We start from the raw sequence: 11834 nt of genomic DNA on the forward strand, positions 1-11834 counted from the left end.
ATGCCGTGGGCGGAGCGCACAGCGGCGCGAGAGGTCGCGTGAAGCTATCAGGTGGCATTCAGCGAGAACGCAGGGAGTAAACCCGCAGGCGTGCTTGGTGAGTGCCCTGTCTGTCTCCCCCGTCTCCGCGTGCGCTCGTAGCTCAATCGGTAACACGATGGGCTCTCGCTCCGTTTCTCTATTCGTTTCAGGTTCGATTCGTGGCGGTTCCAGTAAGTTATTTTATTTGTTAGCGGGAGTTTTCTGTTGACAGCAACGATCACGAGAGATCCTTTGGGGGGTAGAAGTAAAAATCTTCGCTTTAAAACACCGGACAAGTGCGGAACCAAAACTAAATCTTTTTATAGGTGTCTTAGGCTTAGGTGTCTTAAAAGTTTTGCAGCAAAAGTGGTTCATGGTATTTTTATTTCGAAATTATTCGTAGCGTCTCCCGGTAGAATACGTTTTGCTACGGGCCAACATGTCAGCGAAAGAAAAGTGTAAATAATTCAACTTTACCAACCAACAAGTCCCCGTTCGCGTGTCGGTAACCAACATACTCCTGTCTGTGCATCCATAACCTAGATCCCCATGCCCATGCGTCCGCGCGCCTGGAACCAAAATGCTTTCTTACATAGATCCATAACGCACATGCCCGTACGTCCACAAGCTATACGCCTCTGCCGATACGTCCGTAACCAACGTGCCCTCGCTGAGGCGCCTGAAACCTACATGTCTGTGCATCCGTAACATAAGAGTAGGCATCTTCTGCGTCGTAACCTGAATACCACTGTTGTGTGTCAAACCAACGGGCTTTTGCCCACGCACCCGTATCCTGCATGCAATGGCGTCCATGACAGACGAGGCCTCTTTTCCCTATGTACTAACCTTTCTTCTACGTACGCAACCTCTATCTCCCTGTGCGTACGTGCGTTAGTAACTTACATACAACCGTCTATTCGTCCATAAGATACATTCCCCTCTCCATGAACTCATAATGAACCTGGTCTTTCAGTACTCCCGTAGCTTACAAGTCCCTACCCGTTCATCCGTCACTAACATACTTCTGGCTTTCGTTGTACTTTACTTTGCACGACAGCGTAAGTATGCCAAAAGTTTTCCTTTCTCCGAAGAAAGCACTTTCGCTCCATTTCAAGTCCAGGAAAACGTGAAACGATTCCTAATTATTCGTCACAAAAGATGTTTATATGACCGCAAAATAAACCCGTTACAATACGAGAAAAAAAAACGTGGCGCAAAATGTTACCAAAGCTAAGATTCCGCCTCAGCGTGAACTATATTTACGCGTTTTCGTTGGTATAAATGGCGGACCTTTTAGGCTAAGCGCAGGCGAAACCTGCCGGGAGTAAAAATGGGAAAATATTTCGCGCGTTGTCTTTTAAGCCGTTTGTGGTAAATTATTTTTTATGTTATGAGGGAGAAACGGCAACGAGAGGATTTCGACATTTCCCGTTATAGCATCTCAATTGAATATTTTGCGCGACCATGCTCGTTATGAGCCTACAGAGCACCCGTCTTTCGACTCCCTCCACCGCCTAGAACATGTAAGGTAGAAACCACTCCGCACGAAGTGAACGCCTCATTAGCGCGCTACGCGCAGCGTGCGCTCGGTCATTTTGCGGTGGGTGTCGCTATATATGTATGATTTCAGAATGCTACTTGGGGATTGATTCGAATCCCTATTCGTTGTAGGGAACGAGGCTACCCGTAAGAAAAATGACTATCCTAAAACTGAGCTCTTTTTTTTTCTCCATGGCGCGCCCTTGAAAAGCCCTTAAACGGAAGAAGACGACAACGTAAGTGGTATGAACAGCAACAAGAAAAACTACTTTGTATGCTCTCAATATATAGGAATCGGATCACAAGTCTGAAAGCCCTGCCTTTTTTTGGGGGGGGGGGGGGGGCAGTTAAATCTTGAAAAGCACCAGCATAAGTAGACATTGGGAAAGTTACGATACAGTTCTCTTGGCCAGAGGCTGTAATTATATTGGAATCGCTATTCTTCGTTCGTCTTGGTCAGGATAGTAAAGATTTATTGTATTATTTATTTCGGTGAAAATGTTAACGGCGACTAGCAGTTAGGAGTAGCTCTCAAGATAATCACTAGGTTCAGCTTCAACACAATGCACTCAATGGACAAGTATATGTAGCTAACGTCCATATTAACCGAATGACGATATCGAGCATACGATTTCACTCAAAATTTCGGTCTGCGCTGTGGCGTCACGCAAAGCAACTTCAGGACCTTCTGCATTGCGAAGTGCTACGGCGAAGATCGCGTTTTCCAGTCAGATAGTATGCCCGTTGCCGTCATACGCCAAATTGGCTCTTTTGGAGGCATGAGTTGGTCAACTTAGCGCGCTGTGTGGATGCTGGACCACGATATTGTCTTTGAGTTAACACACATTTGTGCTTCTAAATGTTTACCGGTACACTCAAACAAGTATTCGTAGGTCGGCTTTGCCACAAAGCTCAAGAACGACCGATCAATGCTGCCAAGTGTGCATATTTTGTGAATCGCGAGTGCCAGTAGGAAAGTTTAGTGAAAAATAGAACCTGTGCAGGAGCATGGCGAAATGTGAAGCGTCATGCATTCCTTACGCTGTGTCCCTGTATGCAGGTTTTAAACTGAAATCATAAACTGGGCCTCATGATTCCCTGAATTTTCACAGTTGGTCGCAGTGAATGGTCTTTCTGGAGCTTTGTGGCGAGGCCGAACTACGTAGACTTTTTAAAGTGTACCCCAAACATATTCATGCTCGCCCGTGTGTAAATTAGGGCACCATAGATTTGAACATCGTCCTTTTTTCGTGAACGAAGGGATCAGCCGTAATTAACGTGCACGAGCCAGCCCAATCTACACGCACTCAATTGTGGCCCTGCCGACGCTGCCCCGGAGTCACGCATGAGAATGGAGCTTGTCTTAGAAAGTTCGGGGCGGTCAAAAAATCCCACAAACTTCGACACAAATCCCCGTGTTTTTTTTTTGTTTTTTTTTTTACAGCGAAGCTGTATATGGCCAGTGGTCCGTGTATATTTTTTCGGTCCACCAATAAAAACACAGTGTGCCCTCTCTTTAAGGTAGATTAGTGGGCCCGTATCATGTTTCAAACGGCCTATGAATTTTATAGTTGCCGCGCAGTTATAGCCCACCCCGGCATGTTTGTTTGCCTCACGTGAAGAGCTCGGGAATCGTTATGCTCGAGCGAGAAGCACGGCCCGATTGCTAGTGGCAAGAAGTTTCTCGCGCTGGCGTCTACGGGAGTCTTAAGAATGCGCAGAGAAAACATTTCTCTCATTCTTGCTATCAGACTTTATGATGAAGTGGTCCGAGTTCGGGACGCCAATAATCTGACCTACTCGTGTACGACTTGGGGTATAATACTTTCGTTTCTTTCTTTTTCTTTTTTTTTTACGAAACCTCTTTATTTTTACAAATAAATACTAAGGTTACGGGGACAAAAGGTACACATAAGTACCTGACTGGGTCCCTGCTCCCTTATTATAAACCCAAGTGAGGTTTTTATTTATTTATTTATTTATTTATTTATTTATTTATTTATTTATTTGGTAATACTGTTGACCCTCTAGTGAGGGTCGTTACAGGGAGGGAACAAACACTGCAATAACACACAGTGATGAACAAAACACTGCAAAATACTGCAAGAGAACAAAACAAGGAAACAAAATACGGCGAGGGAACAAAACGGTGAACCAAATTACTCTAATAGCGCGCAGTCATGAACAGATTTGGGATGACGCACTATTTCTAAAAAAACATATCTATAGCTAATTCAAATTGTTGTACACCCGAGCACTCCACAGCATCGTTTGGTAGTTTATTCCGTATTTCAATGATATCCGGAAAAAAAAAGAATACCGATACACGTCAGTGTGCGTAATAACAGTTCGAATCGCTCTGCTGTGATTTTTTCGGGAACTATGTTTTGGAGGCACTTTCACATACTGGTCCTTATCTAGTTTTAATGATCCCTCTTTGCCTCTACACTGTGTGTTTTTTAAAACAAAGATTTTTAGGGCTAGCATTCGGAACATTTTTGTTCTGCATGCGCAAAAACAGCTTGCGCCAGAGCCAAGGTTATCACACATTCTCAGAAGAAAACGGCTCTAACTCTTATTTTATTAAAACTTTCGCAAAAACCATTTTATGAAAATTGGCACCTTAGGCCACTATAGTTGCTGCGAGTTTCATTTAATTTTCTGAATTTCAATGGATGGGCTTCTACTGAACAGAAACGGAAAGCCCCATGTTTGTCTCCTCGGATAAAACTCTAGCCCTTCTAAGTTTTATTAAGTAATCAGAGATCCTTGGTCACTATTATTACCAAATGATGATAACAAAATTCCTACATTTTGCAGCCGTGCTCGTCATCCTCTTTCACAGAGCAGAATGGCTCCTAATTTCTCTCATTTTTAGACTAAAATATTTCCGTGGGTCGGCTTTGTCACAGTTCACTGAATGGCCAATCGCTTCGGTCGAAAGCGCGAGCGAGTTCGGTGAATAACGGTATGATGGGTCATTTTGTTATTCGCTGCGACACCACACAACGCAAAACATCGAGCTCGCATTGCCTATCGTGACAGATCCGACCACATTTTTACAGTCAAATCAAAAGATGGGCTCCGCCATTGCCCTACGTTGCCGTCTTGATCGCAGTGATTTGTCATTGATTTGCATTGTGGTGAAGCTGAACCACGGGCATTTTTAATTAAGCGTGTACAGCGAGGTGGCTCTCATGTGCTGCCATTTAACTACAAGAAGGGCTGATTTTCCACAATAAAAAAAAACAGTCTCGAAAGCTATGAGCCAACTGTGCCAAAAAAAAAAAACTGGCTTAGGAAAGGTACAGAACCCCCTATTTTTAAAAAATCGGCCTGGGCGAGAGCCCACGCGAGCGTAGATCAGCTTCCCCATTAAGCTAATGTTCCCCGGGGTGATCTGCAGAGGTTTGCGCGGCGAGCACAGTGATGTGCGGAGTTCGCAGCCACTACAACGAGACAGTCGTCAGGCTTTACAAGAGGTTGAGCGAATCTCGCGCAACCCGGGTCTTCAGTCAATCGGACGCTTGCACCAGTTGTCGCCGTGAACAGAACTGATCGTCTGGAAGCCCTGGCCAGGCTGGCATTCGCGGCAGCCTCACAGCGCCGCAAACTTCAGTCCGCCAGCTTCTGTAGCGCCAACTTCGCTGCCGTCCGGTCATTAACGCTAAATGCGCAACCCTCCTCGAGCCCGCTCGCTCTCTCGCCATTTTTCCTTGCTTGCTTGTTCGAATACAATCCGCAGGCAGGGAACAGCGCTGCTCAAGTGGTGTACGTTCTGCGGCGCTCAGTGCATTAGCATATTCAATTACAGCCGCCGAGCGTTGCTGCAGGCACCCGTACATTAGTCGGATCCCGCCTTTCTGGCGCGCAACCGCTGATTTCGTCGCTACTTTCTGGGGCATTTCTATCTATCCGAAACTCTGCGCCGCTCCTCTTCGGGGGACGCGTTCTCCGAGCGGCGTCACGCTGAGTCATTGCAAAAGGGCCGCAGTTTTGCTTTCGGGAAGCCATAAGCTAGCCGGCATTGAAAGTACTGCAGCGCTTCGAATGCTTGCCAGCCACGGCATGTCCATGCGCAATCTCTGTGCCGTGCGTCCAAACGAAACGATTGCACTAAACAGGCCTCTTGGGAAGCAGACCGATTTTTGTGTTGTAAAACTTCGTAATCTCCGTTTAAGTTTTTAGTTTGGCGATGGTGAAAACTATACAGTTGGATAAAACACAGTAAAATGAATGTAAACACGCACAATGGCGTCTCGGAAATGCTTATAGCTGTTCTTCGCATGCTGAAATTTTTATTGATCATAAATATAAAAGCAGTAGAAGTGCACACTTCGGAAAACGTGCAGACTTGGTTCAAATAACGTCACAAATTTTAACTGGGTTCTACGAGTGCTTGAAACAATTATTTAGCGCTGTGAAATCCTAGTTACGCACAATGGGTGGTAAAAACGTCTACAGCGAAAAGGGGACACAGGTTTACGCTACTCAGTTCAAGCTTTTCTCTTTCTTATGACAAACAATTGAAGAGAAACAGGTACATGAGTCTGAACTAATGAGTTGGACGCTTCCTTTCTTTCGGAAAACTACTCCAAAATTGCTATATAGACAGGGTTGAAGTAAAGAACATTGTATTTTAATTAATTCCAGCACGTATATGCAGGGCTCAGCTCTGGTAATGTTCATATCGGGGCAATACCTGAGTAGAACCTCTGCGTATAAATTGTATGCAGGATCTACGGTCAGTTCGAAGTCGTCGGGCGAAGATGAAGCGTTTAGTCGATCGGTTAGTCTAGACTGGGCAGGAGCAAAAAAAAAAATTCTTTTTCTGCACGCGTTGTTTCTTTTAACTACATGTTAAGTTGCAGAGATCTGACAAATCTATTAACGTAAATTTACGCGGTCCGCGTAAGTTGCAAAGACTACTACCGGTCTATTCCCGTTATCACAAGAAGAAGAGCAAGAGCAGAAATATCATCGCAAACCTCTGATGCGATTTGGTATTTGATGTATATATACATATACACACACACTATATATATATATATATATATATATATATATATATATATATATATATATATATATATATATATATATATATATATATATATATATATATATATATATATATATATATATATATATATATATATATATATATAGTGTGTGGGTGTGTAAGTGTGTACGTGCGTGTGTGCAACGCACGCAGACAGGAACACGGGCTGGGTTTGAATGTTTGAAGAATAGCTGTAAGATGCGCTTATGCAGAAAACATGGACGGCAGATAGCAGCTTGGGTCGGTAACAAAGCATGGTACGCAATCAGTGCAAGCACGCGAAGAGAGATTTAGGCATACGAAGGAAAATTTAAAGTGCGAGAAAATTAACTGCATGCGTTCGCACCACATATCTTGCTTTTGCGAAATTTATGATATTAACGTTAGCTTAGTGGCACCGACAAATTCGTTTAAGCTTATTTCGGTGTTGCCCGTTGAAAAATATCTGCGTCGAAGCGCATTACTGAAAAGTAGGCGATTCCTGTTATTTTCGGAGCTCATCGTTGTTGCGCGAGGTTCGCTGCATTCCGAAACATTCACGTCAGGAGACAATATTACCGGCTCTTCCTGGGTGGTTAGTTACGTTGACAAATGGACCTGGCAAGCGTTTCACTCTGAAGAAGACACTTGCCACACGGGACGTTTTGCCAAACCCCTTTGGACAGCTGTCATATTTCGATGATTCGATTCGCGGCCAGAGACGTGCGAGAGAGAGACGGCGCTGTCAATTAGCCGGCGGCGCGGCCCGTCCCGGCATCGCGCGTGCTCACGTGCGGACGCAGGCTGCCCGTCTCGCGGAGCCGCGGGCAGGCTGCGACGGCCAGGGCGCACGCGGCCCTACGGCGGCTCACTTGTGGCGCGCGCGGGGCCGCGACAGGCGGCGACAGGCAGCGGGTGCACGCGGCAGGGTGCGCCGTGACACGCCGTGACCGGACCCCGGGCCTCTACTCACGGCTTTCGGTGCGCTGCGTCTGTGCTCTCCTGTCGTATTTGGGCGGCATGCCTTTCTAGCCTGGCCGTCAGCTCGGTCCGACCACCATCCTCCCGCGGCCCGAGCTCTCGGCGCGCATGCGCACTGTGCGGCTCTTAGGCGCTTCACGGAGCAGCACTGTTGCCGCTACCAGCGCTTCGCCCGCGCCCCAACCGGAGCGCCGCTGGCGCGCGCTCCTCGCCCCGGGCTCCCGGAGGGGGAGAAAAGGAGGGGCTCCCGCCGCGACACGAAACACACCCTGGGGTGCCTTTGGGCTGCGGGGGCAACAGTTGCGCGCGCGCTTGTCCGTCCAGCGTGGGCGTTTTTCTGAAAGGCTCTCGCGTTGAGTAATTGCTCAGCCCGGGCCGGCCGCCTCCCAAGGCTGGCAACGGGACAATGGGAAACTTTTCAAAACGATGGCGCGATCGAGCTCCTTCCCCAGCGGCGTCGCTGCTGTGCGCGGCTGAAGGAGACCACCGCACAAAAGGACGCGTCCGTCCTCGGCGCTCTTGATTGCCCCCGGGTCCTCCACCGGCCTTCGCTCTCGAGTCCGACAGAAGAGAATCCGCCCAATTGGTTTAACTCGACTGGAAATGAACTTGAGATTAAACTGCAGAGAAAGAGAGGACCAAAAACACACACGCACGCAGACATACACGCACACCACAGACACACACGCATGCATGGACGTACGGACACAGACGCGTGCACGCACAGTCGTAGACCCAGAATCCCACACGTACACACACGCACGCATGCTCGCACAGATATGCACATGAAGGTTTCTCTCAATACAGGAACCCACCGAAGTTACCAGGCGGTTGTGGGGATGGCTCCTGGACTGACCAGGGCGCTCGGTGAATCTGTACTGAACACAAATCATTTAGTCTGGTTGCGCTTTTTCACTGCGTTAGTTCACTGAACTCATATCAGCAACATCACCCAACGTTCCATCTTAAAATTTTGGGTAATCACTTTGAGAATAAGCCAATGTGTTCAAGAAACCGCCATACGCTGAAACAATATACATTGGCAGCATTATCAGGCAATGAAAGGACAACCAGAAGCTCACTGTGGTAGTGAGAACGACAAAGCGGTTCATTTCTTTCTCTCTCTCTCTCTCTCTCTTTTTTTTTTTGCCAGTGAGGCTTCGGTTCCTGTGCTACGAAGAGAGCCGGGTTGCCTCCTTCCAAATATTATGGAAAACATTTATATTTGCCCCGGCCACCTGAATGCCATGTGTGGGTCTGCTTAAGGCAGCCGGAATGACTATGGGCAAGTACAGGATTCTACGTTGAGGCTTGGAAATGTCAATAAATGTTGTACTCACAGAAATGGACTCGCGGTCACGAATCTTTGAAGTGATCTAAACTTCCTCGCATCGTTCACCCGACCGGGTAATGGGCACTACATGCGAGATGCGTAATTTTATTTTTTTACATGCGAAGCACATCTTGGCGAGCGCCGGCAAGTTTTTTTTTTTTTTTTTGCGTATTTTTTACCGTTACACGACCGCTGTCAATGGTTTATTCAAGCGAAGCTTGTACTGGCTGGCTTGCGCCGTCGGTGGCAGCGTACGCCGAAACACCTCGCGACAAAGCCTTCCACGGGCGCAACGATTACGACGACGATCATGATCATGATGATGATGCCCTTGAAGCGTTTGGTACGTATCTTCTCGGGGAGGTTGGCCAGGGATAAAGTGTTGCCTTTGCGCCTTTTGAAGCTCATAGATTAAATTATAGATTGAGACCCTCCTGGGGATTCCTCTTCTCGGGCGCAGCTCTCGCTAGCCGTTCGCAGGTGGCGCGGGAGCGCGCGCACAAGTATCGCGCTATATCACGACGCAATGGGAGCCAATCAGCGTCTCCGCTCGCATCACGCCACATCGCAAGTGCGGCCGATCGTTCTCGTAAGGCAGTTCACCTCTTAGCGCGGCATGGGTAGGCCGCGCATGGTTCGCTCCGCGGGAGAGCGGGCAACCATTGAAGGACGTAAACGTTCCCGATAATAGCAGATGAATGGTCTACAATAACGTGTACAAAACATTTGCGTTAGGATAAAGCTCAGCGAAATGAAAGGATGTCGTTTTGGTCGGCCAATAATTTATGGTTTTCACTGTGGTCATTGCCATTCAATTTCGGTAGAAGCGTTTAGTTTTCGTTTTGCGGTCACTGCATTTCGTTTTTGGTCGCTTTCGTTTTCACTGAGGTCGAGCTTCGTGTGAACCCCTGATTCCGGAGGGAAGGGGTTATGATTTTATAGGATTTACATCTCCACGGCATGTGTTGAGTCCCGTGCATGCGTCACCAGTTTAACGGAGCATGCACGGCCGAGCACAGATCTCAAAAATAAGATAGGTTTGCCACTTCGGAAGTGGTAAGTACTGAACTCAGGTCCTTGTGCCTTTGAAGCGGCAATCGTAGCTGCTCGGCCACAACTTAAGCATTGTATTCGTTCCTAAAACCATAGACGTATAAAAAAAAAACATTTGCCGTGCCTTTTTGAATTAGTTTATTTTAAAACATTTATCAACATTTATCAACTGACTAGGTGACTAACACACTGCCAGGTACGCATTTTAACCTGATTCAAGTTTTCTAGTTGGCAGGGCCCGTACAACCGTAAGCAATGGGGGCGCAAGTGCGTGCAAACAAGAAGCCACTCAAATGGCGGTTACAGTTATTTGTGCGGAGCGCTAAATGTCACCTGAGAGAGCGACACCAGCAAAAACGGTTTTATACCACGCGGCACAAGAGAACAACGACTCGTCAGGGCGAGAACCGAGGGGTGGAGGACGAACGCCACTTGCGCAGACGCGGCGCTTGCTAAAATCACGTATCATCTCTTCTTCTTCACCGTACCATCGTTGTCGGTCTAGCATACCGGCGCGCCTCCCCTTTCTACCCTCCACTTGTCGCTACGCCTTCTTCCAGCTGCAGGCGGGCGCACGCTTCTCGCTGCCGCCATCGTCATTTATGTTGGCGGCGATGACTTCGTTTCCGCAGACGTCTAGAAAGCACGGCGGAGGAGCATTGCAGCTGCGGATGCCTGGTATCCACGGAAACTCGCCCAGTGAGCCTAGTACCCTTACTGCGTGAAAATACCCGCGGCATTTGAAATGCCACAATCCGCTTGCAAAAGCGGCTGCCCGCCGACCACGAATTCTAGCTCGGCGTTCCCAACTGTGCGCGAGAGATACCTGGGAAGCCTGTCACGCACTCGTCACGTGGCGCTAAGGTTACATTTTCCTTCGTAGTGAACATTCCCTGGGCTTTTGCATACAGAGGGCTGCGGCTCGGAGCTCACGGAAATAAAATAGTGCTGGTCATGCCGCACAGACCACCTTTATTTGAAATCGGACAAGTTAAGGATACCTCAAGGCGAATAATGTTTACGCGATTAAGCCAATATAAATGGTTCAAAGCCCGCCGGAGGATGTGTTCTCAGTCGTTTTTGCTGTTTTGTCGGGAAACAAATACGACCGACTGCTCCATCCATTAATCTATCAAAAACTGACAGTTATTCAGGTTAAAATTTTAACCGACGACCAGCACATCCCCCTCCAGGGGCTTTATTTCTCTTGTACTTGAATGCTGGTTGCTTTGCTCTTGACAAAAATATTAATTTATAATTTATTCATGAAGGACCGAATATAACGGCTCAATTTTTCTTCCGTTATTATACGTGCTTTGTGAAAAAATCCTGAAGTTGTACCCACTCGCAAAACTTTCCGGTTTAAGTTGGGTACGAATCTCTTGCTTTGGTAACATCCGTAAAAAGGTTCATTATTGTCACATTTTCAAGCCTCACGACTGTCAGAACAGTTTTTGTAGGGATTTTACAACAGCCGTTCCTTACTGTTTTGAACGCCATTTAACGTGCGTGGCGCGTTCTGCTTTTTATCCGCTACTGATGGAGCAGGCTTAACTCCACCCCTTAATAATTTAATTCCTTTACCAAGAAGATCCAAATAACAAAACTGTTCTGCCCTCTGGCAGAAAGCGAGTGAGATAAGAGCAGTTAAGCAGTGACTCTCTCCGGCCGAGCTCAGTCGCTTTTGCTGCAGTTTAACGTGCCTCATTATGAAGTTACCTAGCAGATTGTGCTTTTAAGTGCATACACATCGGAGAAAAGACTAGGGCAGAGCTTAAAAATCAATCGAAATGTTTCAAGCGTAAAAAAGGTGTAGCTGTTCCAAAAGTTCGGGGTTCGTCTGTCTAGGGCCTTTAAAAAAAGTCT

The 11834-nt window shown here is 47.2% G+C and overlaps 1 protein-coding gene across 1 annotated transcript in view; it reads right to left on the reverse strand.

Moving 5' to 3' along the window:
- LOC144153661 (uncharacterized) overlaps positions 1 to 7689 on the reverse strand; it is a 207492-nt gene extending 199803 nt beyond the window's left edge. Inside the window, exon 1 of the mRNA XM_077685325.1 lies at positions 7575 to 7689. Coding sequence (XP_077541451.1) covers positions 7575 to 7623 — 49 coding nt within the window. The 5' untranslated portion in view covers positions 7624 to 7689. The remainder of the gene's footprint in view (positions 1 to 7574) is intronic.
- Positions 7690 to 11834: the final 4145 nt, after the last annotated feature.

Source organism: Haemaphysalis longicornis, unplaced genomic scaffold (genome assembly GCF_048455015.1).
Source record: "Haemaphysalis longicornis isolate Haplotype H1 unplaced genomic scaffold, Haemaphysalis longicornis Haplotype H1 scaffold_1, whole genome shotgun sequence".
In the NCBI taxonomy this organism is placed as follows: Eukaryota; Metazoa; Arthropoda; class Arachnida; order Ixodida; family Ixodidae; genus Haemaphysalis; species Haemaphysalis longicornis.